The sequence below is a fragment of the Vanessa atalanta genome, chromosome 21, assembly GCF_905147765.1.
Source record: "Vanessa atalanta chromosome 21, ilVanAtal1.2, whole genome shotgun sequence".
NCBI classification, from domain to species: domain Eukaryota; kingdom Metazoa; phylum Arthropoda; class Insecta; order Lepidoptera; family Nymphalidae; genus Vanessa; species Vanessa atalanta.
This window is the reverse complement of record NC_061891.1, coordinates 177,645-199,436: the sequence shown is the minus strand read 5'-3', so window position 1 is coordinate 199,436 and position 21,792 is coordinate 177,645. Positions and strand designations below refer to the sequence as shown.

Below are 21,792 nucleotides of genomic sequence, written 5' to 3'. Positions count from 1 at the left end.
GTAATATTATTAAAACTTACTGTCATTTGGATCTGGCGAGGAAGGTAATTCTTTTGGATCTTTTCTCGATCTGGAAATCAAGTAATGATTACATTTGAGAAAGACAATTGACGAGGACGAAACCAAAACAAGGAGTATCTACGAACGTATTGTTGTAACATCTTAGAAATTAGCATTATTTTTTAGCATTAGCAGCCTGTAAATTTTCCCACTGCTGGGCTAAAGGCCTCTTCTTGCTTTGAGGAGAAGGTTTGGAGCATATTCCATCACGCTGCTCCAATGCGGGTTGGCGGAATACACATGTGGCAGAATTTCGTTGAAATTAGACACATGCAGGTTTCCTCACGATGTTTTCTTTCACCGCCGAGCACGAGATGAATTATAAACACAAATTAAGCACATAAATATTCAGTGGTGCCTGCCTGGGTTTGAACCCGAAATCATCATAAGATGCACGCGTTCTAACCACTGGGCCAACTCGGCTCTTAGAAATAACCGCGAATTATTTACATATTCATTAATGTTTTATATTACAAGCGGCGGTTTTAACATGAGATCTATTATCAAGTGTAATTTGCTTACTTCTCTCTGATCGGTGAGGGCGAGTTGTCTCGGAACTGCCATGCGGCACCGGACATGGCGGAGTCTAGGCCTGAGTCGCGTTCCTCCATCGCTATTTCTTTTTCCAACTGCACGAGCCCTGGTGGCTCAATGTTGAACTTGGTAGCCAGCCGCGCTACTTCTAACAGGCAGAGGATCACCTGACGCGGTTGATTGTGTAGAACTGCGATAAACAAATCAATAGATGTTATTGAGTCACTAAAAATCAATGCTTAGTAATTTAAAGAGACCAACTATCTGATAAATTATCACATTATAAATTTAATAGTATTATTTAGTCTAGTCTTAAAAGCATATCAATTTTATGAATTTTTGAAAAGATGCATTTATGATTAAAATTATAACTTAAAAAAAAATTAAAACAAAACTATACCCGAGAAGTCTCAATATAAAAAAGTACTAAGCATATATTTTAGTCAACTAGTCTTTTTATAAAAATTAAAAATGTTGTGGTCCCACAACGATTCGAGTATAAATCGCTCATTACTATTGGAATATTTTTTATTATTTCTTCACTTACAGCAGGATCTCCCCGAAAATGAATTAATTGCTCGTTTGTCTGTATAATATTATGTACCTACTCATCGTTAGTGTTCAGTAAAAAACACTATTAGTGTTTAATCTCGAGACGTAAGTGTTACCAAGGTCGTCGCTCTCAAAAAGCAGGTTCTCGTGCACGCCGAGCTCGCGGCAGAAGGTGATGAAGTTCTCGGCATTGTCGCGAGAGAAGAAACTGCGTCGCGCGGCTCGCTGCCAGCAACGACCGCGAATGGCTGGCACCGGCTGGAAATTAAAAATTATTCAAGGGGAATGCAAACAATGTACACATTCATGTGGTCCTAGGAATTTGCATTATAGAAATTAATTCAGGCACTACTAACAAATATTATAAGCAAAGAATAAGTATGATTTAACCAACGGCTAATATTATAAACTAAAATTTCTTCAATTTTGTTAGACTGATGCTGTACACGTCGTTAATATAACTGTGACATAACAATAGTCAATATATTTTTACAAACCCCTACAATGAGCCCCTGGTCGAGCGTCTCCCGCGCGCGCTCATGGATGACCACAGCGAGTTGGCACAGCTCCGCGCCATTGTCTAACACGTCCAGGAAGTTCTCGCCAGTCAGATACGTTATACCTATACACAAAAAAAACAGTAATTCATTTTTTCCATATTGAGTTAATGAGGAAAAAATATAATGAATAGATTTTTTCCACATAGTGTCATGGTAGTATAATCATGATGCGATTTCTGGTAGTCCACACGCTTACTCACTCATTTTTAAAGGCATCAGTTATGTAAGTATAATTTTTATTTCACTTTACAAATCTCTAATTATCAAAACTGTTCCCGGAGATAATAAGTATTACGCGACTATATCACTAAGCACCTGAAACATGTATTAATAACTTAAAATTTAACGGATTTTTTTCTTTAATTTATAAGGAACGTTAAGTGTTTTTGTGACCTACTGCACCAGCGTACAGCCCGTTAGATAACCGTATAAGTTAGTGTTTATCATCGCTACGTTGTCACGCGTCGTCGCTCCCGTGACGTACTCGAACGCGCTTCGCTGACGCCCACGATCCGGCTTTATAGTAATACACCTCAGTAGTACAATAAAAAGATCCTTAGTCTTATTTTTATTATTACATATTATATTTGTATATTTTCTGTAACATGACAAGTCGAAATTAGCAAGATTCCATTATGATTAACAAATTTAAATAATACGATGTGCCTTTCGCGTCCTTCACTATTCGACTATAGCGTAAACTAGTTCTACAATAGTACTGCTAGGTACTTGATATGAAGCGGAATAATAAAACTGAGCATTCGGTCGCTCAACTCTTGCATCTACAAGTTAATATATTGGCGCGCCCCCCGGCGTCGCGTGATTCATGAATAATAGATGTCAAGCAATGCAGCATTGCGCCGCGTGCGCCAGATATCTCGAGGCGAGTTTGTGCATTGGTTGACTATCAGCTATTCTTAAATACATTGTACGCATTCAACACTTTATTACATATTGTCAAATAAGAAAGATTTAGCTAGCTGAGTCGTTATACCGGTAAACGTAATCATGGAACTTTGGTGATCAGTCTTAGTTCATCTGAACCTGCATGACGTACGTAACAGTAAAAGGTTTCATGTAAAAACTTTGTAAAACTTCAATTAGGTCTACCGTCAATTAAGTTAACGAGGTCTAGTATTCTTTATTGCCCGTCTTTCTGTACTAATGTATGTGCATGAAGAATGAATGAAAATGAATTTTATCGAAGCACCTATCACAATATTTCCCAGGAACCGATCACAACATATTTCTCACAAGCGATGTTCGCACAGTCAATGTCACGGACACAGCCGCGCAGGTCTTTGCAGGTCATACGAGTATTTGTATGCAAAGCAATTGTAAAAATATCCAAAGCAGATCGTCAGAACAAGGGCGAACTCTTACTTGCATTTCTGATCAATAGATTTTATATTTCTTTAGATTAAATATTTTTCAAAGTTAAATGCGAATAAAAAAGTGAAACGGTATATTTCAGTTTAACTTGGTGGTAGGGTTATGCAAGCCCGTCTGGGTAGGTACCACTTACCCATCACAAATTCTACCGCCAAACAGCAGTACTCAGTATTGTTATGTTACGGTTTGAAGGGTGATTAAGCGAGTGTAACTACATGCACAAAGGACATCTTAATTCCCAAGGTTGGTGGCGCATTGTTGATGTAAGGAATGGTTAATATTTCTTACAGCGCCATTTTCTATGGACGGTGATGGCCACTTACCATCCGGTGGCCCATTTGCTCGTCCGTCTATCGATACCATAACAAAAAGTAAATATTTGACCTTCTACAAGTTGTCCCTGGCCCGTATCATACGTAGTATAATGTATGGCACTGTGTACGTACAAAATGTATGTCTTTCTGCTTCCACTACACGAGTGTGAGTTGTTTCCCGGATTGTGTAATTTACCGTATATTTACATAGCATAGATTGATTTATTCATTCGCGAATACCTCCAAGGTAACTGGGTTTGGTATTTCATATTATTAATATTTGCATAAGTGGATTAATGTATCAATGTCGGTGTAATTGCGAGTGAGTCCTAGCGGCGACTCAGCATAATGCATATCATCGACGGCTATCTGACGGCGATCTCACATCGCCGAAGGCCGATTACTTTTCTGCAGATAAAGTGCAGTTTTTAAACATTCTTAAAGCTTGCCGCTTAAGTAAACGTAAGCTTCGTAGCATTATTAAAAACATATAAATAATCTACGTAATTTCATACAAAATTAGTGCCTAATAAGGAAGATTTAGGATTAGTTAGTGGTAAACAGTACACTGTTTTAATGACATATTACATAATAAATAAGAGTAAGTAGTGACCTTTAAAGAACACGAATATGCACATTATATAAAATATTAATGACCTTTAATTGTATTTCAAATTGTAGGAATTAAATTATACCATTATATTAATAATATCGCCTTAACTGTTAGATTTTAAGTAAAATCTGACAATTACTTTTTAACCGACTTCAAAAATGAGGAGGTTATTAATACGTCTGTATTTTTCTTTTAAAAATGCAAAATGAAACAAGGGGTATTTCTTTACACATAAATTTAAACAAAGTCACTTATTCTTGGGGATTTAAAAAACCTTTCGCGCGTGCCTTTTAATTGTGACTTTTTAAAGCTGCATCTCAAGGTACGGAATACTTATTACATAAACGGCGTAACATTGACTCTGTAATACTCCCAGCGCATTTCACATTGTGTTCGGTGGAACGCGTACTCGTTGAGTTACGACTACGTACAGATATGCAATTATTAATACTGAATAATAAATACACGTGTATCTATATTAATAATCCTTATAAAATAGTAACTACTGAGACTCTTGCCGGTACTGCTTGCATTCTGAATCGGACAAGCTTAACGTTTAATTAATTTTGTGAGATGATGATTCAAACCCAACCAAATTTTAATTCCCATATTTTCCCAAACACTATTATTCACTCCCTATCCCTACACTCAAACAAATGAGATGGTAGTGAGACATGAACCGATGGGAGAGGAAACTAAGAACATCACGATAGAGCCGAAAATCGAACCCGATTAAATACTGAACATTTACTGTAGAAGTACTCGATAAACGATCGTAATAAATCAAACGCAAAACGATTTCCACAGCTCATGTCAACGATGACTACTTTGATTTTAGTAATTGTAAATAAACCGTTGAATGACGTTAAATAAGTAAACAGCCTGGAAATTTCTCCTTTTGGATACATATCATTTTAATACTAGCTTACCATCCCGACTTCTTAACTGTTGGATGTATATATTTTACATAATATTACATTTAAAACAAATACGAGAATTGATATATGTATTATCCAACCCGAGCCAGACTCTATCGATATCGATTTCGTGCGATCGCACAATCAGATTATACATATTAAACGGATATTGAGTATATAGTGTTGCGCGAGCGCTCAAGCTCGTAAAAAGGAGTGACCGTTCTTAAGCTTCGTTTCTCCTTGACTTTATACACCGCGTGAAGACCGTGTCTGCGGCTAGCACAAGAACGCAACTTTTAATAACCGGTCTCCGCAAGTGATTTTTTTCCAAATAAATAATTAAGTCAAGACTTTAATCCATGAATAAACTTCGATAAATAAGTCTACAAGGTCGAAGATGCAATCTGGTGAAACGATATATTGAATTTATTACAGAATGATAATGTTCGCATGTCTGTAAAATCCATGTCTCTTCACTCAACGACACCATTTCATTTAATTGTAAACATAAGTTATTACTTAACGTACGAATGATCGCTAACAACTAAACTAATCACAATTTAGACCAGATAACGGTTTCTAAAATTGCAATTTGTGTCATCGAGCCCCGGGAAGCAACGGGACTTTAGTATCAAAATTATTATAATAAATCCAATGTTGCAGAATACAAAATATAGCGATTTGTGATAATATTGTGAACAACTCAAAGAGTTCACTCGCTGATGATATTATGTCGTCACTTTAACATCAAATGCAATTCGAATAATAAAGTCGTAAGAAAGAGGGGAATAGATGACACTGCAATATTTTCGGCGCTTGACTAACTGTTATAGATTGGCGTGCAAGAGATCCAGTTCCGTGACACATCTCATTACCGAAAACCACCGTTTTTTTTTTACGACGAAAATTATCTATTTTATTTATTATTTATATTCTTTATTATATGAAATATTGTTTCATCAAATCGTTGATAACTACATTTGTTGGGAGGTACCGGTTTTAGCTATTTTATACGCCAATTAAAAAATATTTTGCATTGGATAAGCCTTTGATGCCGTCTGCAATAAGAAAGTTATGCAAACATTTTCTAAAAACGCATAAAATGCAACAAAAACAATAACATGTGAATAGCAATAAAACTTTTGGACACACGATTAAATACCGAAAAAAATCTCGTACATGCGTTCTGTGTCCGAACAGAGAAGGATATTATGTAGGACATAGACTCTAGCAGTGTATAAAGCGGATATTTCGTGAAAACCATCCTCTCCTCGCTTGAACCCTCGATCATTGAATATTCATGTCGTGGCGTCCACGGCGAGCGGTTCGAGTGCCGATACACAGCCTATTAATAGCAGACCCTATGCATGTTATTATATTTATTAGATAATGAATCATCACCGAACCTTTCGTAGTTTCTAGCGGTAGTTTGCAAATAAAATTCAGGATATACTGTTGCATACTGAGCGCTGCCTTCGTTTTAGACGGGTACCGTACACATAATAATTATTTCTTTATTACTCGGGATTACTTTCCAATATACTTCATGTTTATTACTCAATAAAACAAGAAAACTCTTTATGACCATCATGAATTACTGCCTGAATTTAGGGACGCATATAAGTATCTTTTATTGCTTATTTTTAAATTGAAACTATACGCATTAAGTCAATGATTATGTATTATTTCCATAAATAATAACATTATCAATTCTATGTTCTTGCTATGTTTAGTATTGATTCATATATTTATGGAATTGAAATTCAATTTTTATATTTTTTTGTAATAACATATTAGTTTTATTATAAGTAGATTTGTTAATGTTTGGTGTCTAAGTAAATAATCTCGGTGGGTAAGAATCTGTGTTAAGAGGACAAAGACGTGGGAGTATAATTTTCGACATGAACACATCTTTGTCCTTAATTTGCCTATTAAAGGTGTTCAAACCGAATAAATTCGTCCTGCAGTCTCATTAAATGTAAAATTGCTGTGACGAGTATCGTATAAATCATACTCATGTAATTTAGTACAGATGTGTTTATTTGTTGAGCGTTACATTTTGCGAATCGCATTTTAAAATGCGTAAAGTAATTTATTTGTTTGGATTTACAGCACACAGCATATTATCTATCTTTCCTTTAATGCATTTTTGTAGTCAACATATATTGCCACAGTCTTATGTGTTTGAGAACCCGAAAATAGAAAAAAAGAACTATCAAACCCTTTTCTCAACATATTTTTTAAATGTAATTTTCTTCCTCGTATAACTTAATTTACTTATCCTCAAACGGTTGTCACGGACGCTAGCATGCGTGAAGATGAGAAACAATGGCCTGAACTATATCTATTATCTTATTAATGAACTTTCAACGCATTATCACATCTATTTCTTTCAGCATAAGAGTGACTTTTGGAATCATTTTTAGCGGATAACGCGGCTGTAATTGGGGCTCGTGAGATGGCGTATAATGGCTCCTCGTGACTGTTGAGTTGTTGACTTAAATGCCTAAACGACACTAGTCAGTGACAACAAATACGTCTTGTGTCTTTTTAATGTTTAAACATTAAACAGACTTTAAGATTTAAGTACTAAAACATATTCATCGTTTAGTCTTGGTTAAGCAACAAAGATGGTGCTTACAGAAAAAGAGAATAAGGGAGATAATTAAATGTACATTTATATCTGCTTGATAGACATTAAACAATGACGATGAGCCGCCCTGAGCCGTGTGCCTGTAAAGTCTTTGAATTTGGTAAACAATCGAAACATTAAATGATAAGTTTATTTCTAAACATATGTCCATGTTTGTTTGATTAATACTTGTCGCGAATGTTTACGCTCGTAGTGGGAGTCGCGAAACATGCATATGTTGAACATATTTTAATCTCTAAAATACTATTAATTTAAATACATACAATCAAATACTCTGCGAATATAGGTGTTAAGGAGCAGCAGGTTTTGCAGCATTCGATGTTTTAAACGACAAATAAACACGGGAGCTTCATTTAGGCATTTTTATAGATTGAATTGTAACATTTAAGTGGCGTCATCACTGCCAAAATTGCAACTTTAATTACGATTTACCAAATTTTTACCGTTCGGGGCCTTCAGTTGATTTGAACAGTCGTTGGCGTAGTGGTCAAAATATGGAGAATTCAGCAATAGTAGAACTTGTAAATTTATTGTGTAGTAGGTACCGTAAGCAGTAAGCACGTGCCGGCAGCGCACGAGGCGATATCGCTCACGATAGCGCGCTCGTAGGCGTGAAGAGATTTGTTTTTCATGGCATACCACATACAATAGTCAATCAATTTTATTGTTATTTACTCAGAATGTATTTATTCTATACACAGTCGAACCTCGTATATGCAGTCAGCACGCCCGTGCGCATGGTAGCTGTGATTAGTAGTGACATTAACTCTGACTCTTGTTGTAGGTTTTATGTCTACGGAAAGAGAATTTATTCGCCTTCGCCGGTCGTGGACTGCTTTTATTACATTTTTCAAAACGCAAATGATTAATTCGTATATGCATTAAATCTATATATTTTTATATATGTACCTACTGCCAATTACTGCCATTGACCAAAAGTTAAAATAATGAATAGGTTTGGCATATATAAATGACATATAAATATATATATAACCAAAGCGTCGCGACCGAGCGGAGCAAATCGACTAGTTTATGGAGTTAACAATTAAGTGTGAGTCTAGTTAAGAATCTGTCAGTTGAAATGAGAATTAATTCGCGGCCTTGCCGACGACACAGTTTGTAGTGAAGCCATACAGTCCAGTTTCTAATAAGGATAATAAATGAGAGGCAAGAGATTTTTACAAGATCATATCTAATGCCGTGAACACTTAAATCGGATATGACTTTGTCATTGAATTGACGAGTCTCGGTCAGTTAAACCTACTAGGTCTGCTTTATTGAGTACAAAATATAAGATAATTTACTCAACCGCCAAGCAGCAATACTTAGAATAAATGTACTCCAGTTCGAAGGGTCACTTACCCTTCAGTCAGTGTAACTACAGGTTCCGAATCATAACATCTTAGTTTCCAAGAGTTGTAGCGCATTAGCGATGTATGAAATCGTTAATATTTCTTACAATGTATGTGGTGATGGTGGTGACCACTTGACAACAGGTGGTCTATTGGCCAGTCTATTTTAAATAAATAAGTAATAATATTAGTAAAGTTAAAGATGGTAACAAAGCAGATTTAACAATATCTAAAGTTCTTTAATGAGTTCGAAATGTCAAAATCAACGTACTCATAAGTAGATCGCTTCAACTCGTCTATATCGAAACGTTCGGTAGTCGATATCGTTGGAGCGTTTAATTACACCGGACGTGGGCACGTCGAAGCCCTCTGTCGTAATTATGCTAACTATCGCAGTGCGTTTATAAACAAATAAAAAAGTGATTGAGTAATACAAATAAATAAAAATTGTAAAATAAAAGTTTATAAGAGATATTACCTTTGTGTACCGTGTTCATCGAAAAACAAACAAATGCAGAAGTGATGATTACTTATTACAAGTTATAGCACGCGTCGGAATTCATTAGTCCTCCCACGACCCGCTCGCCGCTCCCGCCGAAGTCGCAAGACTCTCCTAAGTTATTGTAAACAAATGATACTAAATAACAGCCGACGACGGCCCCGTGCTTATATTATATAATTATTATTTATGTTTTATTTATTCATTCATTTCGTTACGAAATTTTGATGTGTTCTTCGATTACGTGTTTTTTTTTTTATGGCATAGGTGGCAAACGTGCAGGAGGCTCACCTGATGGAAAGTGACTACCACCGCCCGTGGACATCTGCAACACCGGGGGGCTTGCAGGTGCGTTGCCGGCCTTTGTGATATGAATTTATTAAATGATATTAAAGGAAAACTATTCATTATTAAAAGTGATCTTTAAAAAATAATCCATAAAAAAGTCATGTCTAAAACACCATCGCCCTGCGACATTTTTATATTGTAGGCATATGCCTTTTTTGTACAATCATAGGAGTTGACTGTGCTACTTCCTCGTGATTGTAGATCGATCGTCAAATTTAGCACCCAGATAGCACATTTAGCACCTAGCACCAAAATAAAACAGTGTTTTCATTAAAATGTAATGCTAATTTTCATAATTTAAAAGGAACCAACGCCACCTATATTTTTGTAGAAAATGGTTCCGTTGAATATCTAAAACCTTCCTAAAACGAAAAACTTCTCAAAGACATCCATATATGTGAAAGTAGACAAGTCAATAAACAGATATCCAAATATAATTGTTTTTCCTCTAGTTCCCCATCTATTTCTTCTGAATATTTTCAGTTATGAAATTTAGAATATGTATAGATGAGCGCTCAGACCAAGAGAGCGCTATCGCTAAGATCAGCACGCCAGAGTAAGCTGATTCAAAGCACGGTTCATATCTGCGCTATTCAGGACGGAGAAACTCGTAAAATCAATTGTCACGCTGTCTCCGGCCGTGGTGCTAGACCTACAATACATATAATCCGGATCATCTACTGCGTACAAAGCGCCACTTAGCGCATCGTTAAATAGCACATTATTTTTAATGAATCTATAATATTCAATCAACCATCGAAGAAAATCCTTCATGTGAAACCATTTACTGGACAATTTTTTACGGTTAGCTACGGATTGCACTATACTTTATTGGAAGGAATGTGAGTTCAAATGTATCTTGAGTCGTTAAAGACACTAGCTAGATGTTGCATAACGCTTTACAAATGGTGGATCATCCTCCTGCCCTTATCCCAATTTACTTAGGGTCGGCACAGCATGTCTTCTTCTTCCATACTTCTCTGTCGGACGTCATCTCACAAGTAACAATCTTTCTAACTATATCGTCTTTCACACAATTCATCCATCGTTTCTTTACAGACGGTGGATAATAGACTTATTACTAATATTCTACCAGAATACTAAAATGTACAGGCGATACGAAGATTTTAAAACTTTTAAAATTGTAATAATTTAAATAAGTGATAAATTAACTAGTCATACATTAATCGCTAATTATGTACTCTGCTATTCTGTATTCTGTTCGAATGCTAATATTTTGAAAAATACGCAATTGCGAACCTACATACTTAATTTAGATTGTACGTGAAATAATCAAATTTTCACTTTAGAAAATATTTCCTCAAAATTGGTCGTTCTAGTTAATTAAAAGGTAGCAAACAAGTACAATCAGGATATTATTAACTACGTCATTATCATTATGTTTTACTTCAAATTAACTGAATGGTAACTGTTGTTTTAATTTACGAGTTATTGCAACTTACAGTTAATATAAGTATAATGAATAATTATGCTATGACTTATTGGTGTTACTGACGACCGTAACTAAAAGTCCGCATCATCAAAATATAGTCAACAATATAAATAATTAGCGATGTCGATGACCTTACAAAGGATGCGCCGCCGTAATGCGTAGTGTTATTCTTAATAGCCTTACAACAAATACGTATGTCGCCACGTACACAGAATGACTGCCTTCCATATACATAATCCTCTTTATATCTACAGATTCATAAGCTTTGTTGACTAAATTTAATTCATTTGAACTATTTGTCCGTGTTTTATTACTATTACAGTACTGAAAACTTTACTAATACTGAGGCTTACACAGTTTTATGATATACAATGCAAGTTGGGCGCGTTATATTATTTTCTGTGCGTCACAAACACCAACTAAAAATACTAAAGTAAGATAAGGTTTTAAAAATATCATAATACCTGTATATAATTACTAGCGAATCAGCAGTAATCGATTTAAACCGTAGCAAATATATTCAGACAGGTGTCCAACTGCTTAACGTAGTGAGACTTTCAAGAACATTAATGTTCAAAAAAACAAACCAACGCTAACTTTTATGTGGCCAAAATCCAATAACCGTTCTAAACGCAACTACAAAACTTAATGTCGGCAGTAAGATTATACGCACCAATAGTTTTATTTATCCAGTCTGCCAGATCTTCCTGCAAGGGAAACAGCTGCCTCGCCTGCGAGTACAGAATCTTCTCCCTATAGAAGTCCTCGTCGTCAGAACACGGGGTCTGCGCGGCCAGGGCGCAATCTGCTCTCTCGAAACTGCTGGACATCTTCCTGTTAACCACTATGTCTCCGTGCCCCACATGTCTCTCCTCCTGCTTTCCCTCGAACGTACTTCTTACGTACTCGAATGCATTAGTGCGTTCAAAGGCGTTGAATATTCTGTCGTAGTTGCCGCTTAGAGGACGATCGAAAGCCTTAGGCTCCATGGGGGACGTCACCGACCAAGAGGCGCGGCTCCCGATTGCAGTCGGCCCGCAGCGGTAATAAGCCATGGTGGCTTACAGATCTGTGAACAACAAGTCATTTGTCAAATAAAACTGCTAAATTATTTAAATTGTAGTGAAAGTTAGTTTTTATATTTTTTTAAATATTAAATTTATGTTATAACTTGTAAATTAAAATTTTATATTAAATAGAGTAAGGCCATGCGGTGCCTCTTTAGCACCGTTAGTAACAAGTAATTAATATTTTGTTTTCCACTGTTATGGACTTATGGTGGATGTTTTCGGTAAGTCACAGCGGACGACTGTCAAAATATAATCTGTTCATAAAAATACTAATTAAAGTCAATTGACAGCCGGTGAAGGTATCGGAATATTGTGTAAATGTGTATTGAGGGATCAGAGGAAGCGACCAGTAATTACTAGTTCAGAAACTGGTACGAAAAAGCTGTTACGTAAGTATGTGTATCTATTATCTTCAAAAAACATGCGTCAAACTTCGTTCTAGCGATTAGCGATGATGGGTTCTGTGACATTCATTTTAATGAGTTTGGTAATAGAAGTCATAGCCTTGAGCGAGACAAAAGAATAACCTGAGCGCCATGACAGTTTATTTTATAACGCTAATATCATCCAACAAGGGCCAATGTGCACGAGAAGTAATGACAAGACGAAGGTTAACCTTTTGTATATGTAATTAAAACACTAAGCTATAATTTTGCTTCTAAGCACTTGGCTTAACACAGAAGTATTTCCCTTCTGGGACCATAATTATTTACTGAACGATTGGAAAGTATCTAGAGGTTTAAAACTAATTTGTAATTTAATTTAGCAAAAAAGTATTCGAGAACCAAGCTATCGCAAATTTATCGATCAAAAATCAGATTTTGCGATTATAGGCGTGAAATCGGGCTATCTTGCTCTGCCAATTGTCATGGGAACTCCGCAGATAATCGTAAAGCTGAGAATTTATTCCGAAAACACCGATTCGTATATGGCAGAGCCTTGAACTCGGCGGTACCATAAAGCAGGGGTAGCGGCGGCACTTCTCAGGCTGCCCATATAAGCTTCGCTCGTGAGAACGCTGCGTGAGCTTTATGGATAAGATTGTGAATCTATTACAGATCATTATTATGCAAAGGATTACATTATTAGAATTGTTGTTTAAAAAGTTTGAGAACTAAGAGTTTTTTTTTTTCATTATTCTGTGACTTGACTATTGGAATTTGATCCTGTTAACTTTGAAAGACAAGAAGCATTATTTGCTTCTGCCATGATCTTAATCTAGCAAACAGGAACTCTTTGTCCCAAAGTTACTTACTTCCGGCAACTATATGCCCAAGTGATGAAGTATGACTTGAATAAAAAACTACACCTATTTAGAGGTACTTGATTTTATGTTAATTTAATACAAACATGAATCTTTATTGTTCATTTTTTAAAAAAGGTATTTATAGATATTTACATTTCGTGCGCACTATTGTTCAGAAAATTCGTCGGCGCGTGATCGTCGGTCAGCCCCGAGCTCGTCGTAAAATGCTTTTGATCGCGATGCAATAAAAATGCATACAATGTACTTTCGGTCATACACACAACGTGGACGAAAATCAGTTACTATGATCACTGGTAGACATGAAGAGGCGCACGCAAAAAAACCCAAAAGGAACTTTTTAAATTAAAATATGAATATGCATAGCATCTATTATAATTTTATACAAACCAACGGCTAGTTCGGCGACCTGTAACAGGGCCGCTATAAAAGTTTACAATTAAGTACATAAACGTTTAAAAGAATTACAAATAGCAAGTTAGTTAAAAAAATATATACTTTGTTTTTAATTTTTATTCTTTTATAAAATAATATATTGGTATAATCCGTTAACCGTATTACTTTACAAGGGAAATGGTTGTATCTGTTAATAATATCACGAATATTCTGAAACATTGCCGATGCTAATTCGGAGTTTTCACGTGATTTGAGGAAAAATCGTATCGGAACGAGGCGGTACCGCTTTATAACAACTCGCGAGCACGGAATTGGTATAGAAATCGATTTAAGAAAATTAGGACAATAGTTTAAGTCTCGACAAGACACGACAACTTCACCGATAGCGCTCCAGTTGTTGCGATCTCATCGATCGATATAAGTCATTCCCAAAATTTACAACACTACAAATGGAAAACATTTTTTAACAAATATATTAGAGTACAGAACGGAAGTACCCTCTCATTCCTCGAACCATCATAAGCCGACGTTCAGGTGCAAGTCCAGCAGTCTTTTAGTGGCACGGTAGTGTTGACACAGAGAAGTTGCTTGAAATTCGTAATTCTTCACATTTTGACAATGTGCATTTTTGTATAGATAATGATTTGAGAAAACGTTACTTCTATTATTAGACACACGTAATTGTTGTTTTGTATGATTATTTAACTAGTTTAGTAAAACTTTCTTAATCTATCATAATATCATTTTATACAATATTCAAACTCATTTGATCAAAACCCCTTCCTGCCTCTAGAATTTGCGTTTATTAATTGATGACTTTATAGTAACGTCATCAGTTATTTGTTCATTAGTTTCAATTTGTAGACAATTATCTAACGAGTCGATCGACTTGAGCCATCATAGATCGTCCCGAGTGTTAGCGAAATAACTTACGTCCTGCGAGTGCAAGTCATGTCGGGTCATTGACCGGAATTGTTGACAACTAGATAGCGATTGCAAAAAAATATGTTATGAGAAAATAAAAAAGACTTTATTACTAAAAATAAATAAGTGTGTTCATATAAAAGTTTATTGTTACATTTTGTTAGGTTAAGTTTTGGGCCTTATTTACTCGCTAAGTCGCCAGCCTGACTATATATCGACTATCGGTATTTGATCGACTCTTTTGTCATGGAAACCGCGACTCGTTGCGTGACTTGCACTGACTCTTCAATTTGGACCTAATCCAATGACACGACTCTTGTTGATATATGTATATATATGATGTCATAAATTGAATATCTTACAATTGTCTATTTCTAATAGATAATTGTCTTGTACATTGCTAAGAGTGTCTGGTTACTTTACAAGCGATGGTTTTTCGATTCCTATTATTATAACGGTTACATTAAATGTATTTACAAGTCTGTCGGTATCTTAAGAACTGCTGGAGTGGCAACAAGCTAAGTACAGGAGTGCGGAGTGAATACGATTATCCAATTAAGGCTAGTCGCCACTCGCCGCCGCACCGGGACTCACAGGACCGGGAGCAACGCACTCCGATGTGTAGCATTGTCTGAAACGGAGACGCCGTCGCTAAACCGAACTAGCAGAATGAGGAAGTTCAATTTGCAATTATTATTGATTTATCTTTAACTAATATTTTACACAAATGTAATCTTTCTTTAGAATTAAAGGAATAATCTGGACTACAAAGTTCCTATCGTGTGTTGTACCTGTCTATTAGTATGGATTATACGAGTATCTAAGCAAACAATAAAAAATTTAGCATTAAATTTATTATAACGTTTTTTATTCTACGCCTTTGAAGTTTAAATATACTCTATTTGAGTAGGCTCCTAGGCTTAAGTAGGATCGACATTGTTTTTACGAAGAATTAACGATTAAATAAAGAGAGGATATTACGACCCTCGGTCATAATCCGGTCTTATCGGGAGATATTATTGGGGTTCTTTTACGAGAAGATATAATGGGTTCCGATAAAAATATCTGGGTATATTTTTAGTATTTAACTTTTAAGCTCATGCCGTTTTTACATGCCATCGATAATGATTAAACCAGGCATTTAATTCAAAAGGTCTTGCGATTTGTCAATGTGTATTAATTATCCATTGAAAGTGTAGTACGATAATTTGACCTTAAGCGAAGTGGCATAACCACGATGGCCCTTAAATACAGTAGCGCAAGGACACGAACACAATTTGCGTACATGGAAGTTTTGAGAAGTTGCGCCGACTCATGGCGCCTGCTCAACTTGACCTATTCGTAGGTTCGCGTGGGTGACGTACATATGCCCAAAAACAATCAAGAAATAAACATTATCGTAATTTATTCCTTATCTCTAAGAGAGAAAGGATAAATATTAATTGACAAAAATTATTCATTGGATGTTTGTACTTCTAGGATTAGTGTTCATTGGTGATTGACGTTGAAGAGTTGTCGTTGACACGACTCCGTCTGGCCCTTTACATTGTTCTGTGTTGTCTGTACTTGTGGGTTAATTTTATATCATTGTTTATGTGGGTTTGAAAGATGGATGGTTAAATATTATATTTAATAGCTAATATCGTGGCTGACAAACGTTTTATTTTACTAACTTAAGCTAATAAACTTGAAGCCATAGCCTATTCCAACTACAAGAGAAGTTAAGCAGAGACAAATAAGCAACTTTGACATTTATCTGACGAGATATCATTGGTATATATATAATATCAAGAATAATCTAATTATGGACACTCGAAAAAAAAGGTATTTTGTATGCTGGCGAAGTTACTTTGGGAACTTTGGAGGTAACTTTAAAGTGAATATAATGTACATAAGGCAAATTATTGTATTATTACATTAATCAAGAACTGTTTATATTGCATAATATTTGCTATAATCGCATGGTGTACGTGAATATAAGGTTTTTTATGTTTCTTCGATAGTAATCGCCTTTAGTGAGATATATATAATTTTAATATTTCTACAATAATTTGCAATTAATTAAATGAAACCTGAACTAAGCGTACCTTTTACGAATAACATATTACCATATTTATTGCAAGAAAAAGTAGGAGAAGCATTACCACTCGCGTTACGCGTAAGTTACGTCTGCGCTCTGCGGTCGCGCCGCGCTCGGACCGCGAGGGCGAGGAGTGTCCGCCGGATATGCTTTCATTGCCGCCGATTGAGTTACAATGCCTTACGGTTAACGTAGAACTTCATTCTAGACAGTTATAGTGGTTAATGTTAGAGTTCACTTAAACTGGATTTAGCAATGGTTCGTGGCAGTAATAGATAGACATGTATCTTTGGCGTAATCTATCTTTTAGCAAATATTAGTATATATAAAAATGATATAATTATATTATTGAAAATTAAGCTAAAAATAACTTGCACACGATTACTATTATTTGTATTACTTTGTAAATGTAATAGCTAAAAAATCTAATTAAAGAAGAAGTTTTAACGAGTAATGCGGGCAGCGTCACTAAAATAGCTGCTACCGTAAACACGACGTCTCTGCTTCCTCGTAAAAATAGATCATGAATAAATAAAGTCCGGTGCAACTTTATTGTAAAGTTGGAGCGAACTTTCCGAAGTTGAGTTAGTTTTATTATATTTGTTTCAGTTACTCGCGTTCGCGGCGCACACTACTACACACAACTACAGGGCGGCCGCAGGGCGGGGCACAAGTCACAGGAGGCTTCATTTTTCCCCCAATTATTCAATACGAGTCGATAAATTTGGCAAACTAAAGTTATCATAAAGTTAGTTTAGTAACAAACGATTAGTTGGTGTTTCTGATTCAGTTGTAAGCGATACAGCGATTCAGATAACTTTATTCAGAATGTGTATTGAATTCTTACGTGCGTCGATGTAATAAGCTCATAGGAAAAGTAAATAAAAGGAGAGCCAATATTATTCTGAAGGGGCAGCAGTCGAATGGAATTGATAGATTGTTAAAGGACATAGTAGGACGAGGCTATAAATACGGTGACATGGAGTTAGAAGGGACGATATCCCAAGAAAGTAAACTACGTGTTAAAGACCAAAACAGAGCCGTCTAAAGAATAAAATTGGAAATAATATAAAAAATCTAAAAAGTAGGCCAACATTTCTAGTTGCTCTTACATTTAAAAAAACCTTAAATAAGTTGAAATCGAAATTATCTGTACCGAACCTACAATAGAGTTAAAAATAATTAATAAATTCGTTTTATGTCTGGTCGACGTGCAACGGGTTTTATACAATTCACATGTATAAACATACAAAAGTTCTCCCAAGAACTTACACATGGTGTTTAAGAACCTCAAAAAGAAATAATGGAGAAAGATTCACGGACAAAATATGAAATTAATGTCGATCTAATATGAGAGATAAGAGAAAGCATTTTATGCCGAAACAGTCTTAGACACTATACATTAGATGTCTCTACTAATTCAAATTCAAACGTAAGGTGTAAGCTCGTCGAAGTTCATAACTCCGGCTGTACTTGCGCCTGCGTCGTTGAAAGGGCGGCGCTGCGACTGCAGCGGAAGCGGCCGCTTCATTGACGGGCCGCGGCTCTCGTCAATGGCGCAACGCGACCGCGACGTGCGAACCGACACGATAAATATACTCGGGCGCGTTGCGTGAACACGTACGAACATTGTTAAATTGTTGCATCTGTTCATTTCGTGTTGAGTCCGCCTCGCGAAAGAGAGAAGTCATGCCTCGCTCATGTAGGATCATTGTTTTTTCCCGCTGCCGTTAATTTTCGATAATTTTAGTCGCTTTAAGGTTTACTTATATCTATTACAAAGTTGTACTTGAGAAGTAATCTATATTTTATATTTTATAAGGCAAGTCTGCTCATTTAAAATTATCGTAATATACATCAAGTTTCAAAGAATATCAAAAACGTGGCCTGTCGATTAGTCCAACCACATTGAGAATCAAAAATATAATGTTTCAAAACCACAAACAAATACAAATCCACCATTAATTTAATGAATAAAATATCAACGTAATGAAAATATAATACCAACAAACATTAGTTACAAAATAAGGGAATTAGTGCGTAAAAAATATTCGTGAGTCGTAAGAAATTTTGGTGTTTCCGCGATAATGGACGCCGACGACGTGCCGACGAGCACTCGGCGCCGCCATCGTCCGGAAACGAATCGCAATTATCTTAGTTAAATAATTGTTTTTAACATTTATAAAGCTTTTCTGCTTACTGTATATTGCACGTCCTATATTTTTTTCTATTTACAACTAAATTTTTGCAACCTTCATTGTTTTCTCTTATTTCGAAATAACTAAAATGACTTAATAGTTAATATTTGACATACATTTGATAATGACCGTTTAGTTGAGAAAGTACATACTGTCTTAGCCCACTTGTTGTAAAAGCAATTTTTTTATAACACGCTTTAATAATCCCTGCACATAAAGCGTGCAATATTATTACGTTTAAAATTATTCATTGAAAAAACAAATCGAAACTCACAACGATACACAACGTAAGTACAATGGATAACATATTCTGAGTACCGATTCCTCCCACGCTGCTTCAAGTGCGTGGGCTTAGAAGCATTAACCACTCATATATGGTCTACCGTCTGAATGGCGAGCACAACACGGCGGGTTTATTAGTGGCGTGTAAAATCGCATTGTGTTTGCCGACGAGGGAAATAGCCCATCAAACAGTTACTGCCCCCGGGCCCGACTCAATCGACTAAGAGTCTTAACAAATCACATTAGATTGTCTGATTCTTAATTTGCTGGTGAACAAACAAAGCAATCGATTCAAAATCATTAATGTAGGTATTGATTCTTTTTATGTATATACATAGTAATTACCTGCTGAACAACATTTTATACCAAACGTGAAATGAAATGTTACAGAAAAATATCAAAAGGCCACGGAAAATGGCGTTGTCAAAAAACAAACAAACGATGATAAACTCGAAGTATTTAGACAACAGATCAAACTTTAGTTCGTTTTTAACATCAAGTTATATATGAATTAGTCTTGTAACAATAAAAACATTTGTATGAGTTAAATTTTGTATGTAGTAAGTTATGTTATAATCACAACTTTCAAATTTTACGGCTTTTAAAGGGAACCATACGAGATTTTCGCCTTAGTATCCCAAGTAGCTTCAATGTGTGCGGTGAACGCCACGTCGGTTACATCATCAGCGGTGGTCACATGTGTGGGTGGACGGTTTCTACATGTGTTGACGTTGTGCCGACTATTATTAATGCGCAGGACATTTTATCCACCACGTGAGCCCTTGGCTTCTATTAAACATATGGCCATCGTTTTTTGTGAGTTAGACTTCATTTGAATTTATAATTGAGTAAAAATGCTTGTCGGACTCAAGGATCTTCGGAATATAGATTAATTTGTTTATTGAAAATATATCCATTCGTACTTCGTTACGAGTAGAGAATTTTAAGTAACATTGTGGGTTTATTATGAAAAACAAGAAGGGAAAATCCAATGTTGATATTGAGTTCAAAGTGAATTAATGTTAAAAAAAAAATAACGTGAAGTTATAAATCATGCTAAGTTTTAGAATATGAATGAATTATGTTACAAGGGCCATAAAATGAAACAAACTCAAAACCATGAAATGAAATATGCACGTAAACATTGGAATTAACATTTTTCGCATGAGGTCTGCACATAAGTGGCTAATGCTCGTGAAGCGCACAGACGATAAACGTGAAGCTGCGATGCACAGATAACAGGAGAGATTTCAGTTCATTTACTCGGATTATTTAAGTCTTGGAAGCTGAAATATTTATTTCATGTTAAATCATAAAATTAACATATAGTTAAGAATATTTAAATCTACTTCACTTATATCACAAAAGTCGTTCACTGGTTCATATGCACCGGTATTGCGAGCGTCAGTTTTGCGTTATGAACCGTGACTGTACCAGGTTACAATAACACAATAAGGAGTTCATTGTTTCTCATGTAATCCTCTTTGGGGAACACTGACACATTCTACTCGATATGTTAATTGGCGATTACGATTATTGCAAACAAATCGTGACTCGACTTATTGAGTACAGCTAGGACGACCAGAAAGGAAACCTCCAAAATTGAATTTAAATTATTCTCCAATTGGAGAAGCTCAACTTAACCAATATTAATATGCGAGGCGCCATTGGAGTCTTTATAGAAAGTAACAAACACACACCATTGCAAAGGGATTATTCAAGAGTTTATACTAAACAAATTGTATTAATTAAATTAAATGCTATTAAGTTTAGGTTTGTATAGTATAGCAGAAAATTATTAGATAATTTTCTAAGAAAAATCTGCTTATTTCGTACTTGGTATGCTTTTTTAACGGCCACAAGGTCTACCATAAGCCGTTTCAAATTTATGCATTCAATACTGGACAGCCAGTAATTAATAATTAGTCTAATTAGTAGAGAACATACTCATGTTTTTTGTGACGCTTCATACTGGACTACAAATAAAGTAGTATAATTTATTAACTTTAAATCTAATCACCTATGTGAGACGGCGCAGCTGCCTCATCTACTCAATATGTAAATAGCGCGATTACGATTGTCAGCAATGAGTCGTGACTCGACTGACTGAGGGCTGTCCGGCAGCGCAGACTGCATGGCCGGCGACCGTGTAACGTTTTAATAAGCAATCGATTAAATATCTCGCTGTCACGCTTAAACTTAACGATAATTGATTTAAAAGGGATATTGTTGTTATTACAACTAAACAATTCCTGCAAGGTCAAAAGTACTTAAATTACCTCTAGTTACGGAATGCATTAATGCATTTATTATATAAATATTTCAAAGGAC

General features: G+C 35.7%; 1 protein-coding gene across 5 annotated transcripts in view; it reads right to left on the bottom strand.

Moving 5' to 3' along the window:
* The window catches only part of LOC125072382 (GAS2-like protein 3), a 60,762-nt gene that overhangs the window by 3,038 nt on the left and 35,932 nt on the right, over positions 1-21,792 (bottom strand). For 4 of the 5 annotated variants that reach the window (XM_047683005.1, XM_047683003.1, XM_047683006.1 and 1 more), the window contains 5 exons: positions 11,921-12,316; positions 1,644-1,768; positions 1,263-1,404; positions 583-784; positions 21-70 (listed from right to left, as the gene is read on the bottom strand). In XM_047683005.1, the coding sequence (XP_047538961.1) occupies positions 21-70; positions 583-784; positions 1,263-1,404; positions 1,644-1,768; positions 11,921-12,302 (901 nt within the window). In that variant the 5' untranslated portion in view covers positions 12,303-12,316. The remainder of the gene's footprint in view (positions 1-20; positions 71-582; positions 785-1,262; positions 1,405-1,643; positions 1,769-11,920; positions 12,317-21,792) is intronic. The other variant, XM_047683007.1, reaches the window with a different exon arrangement.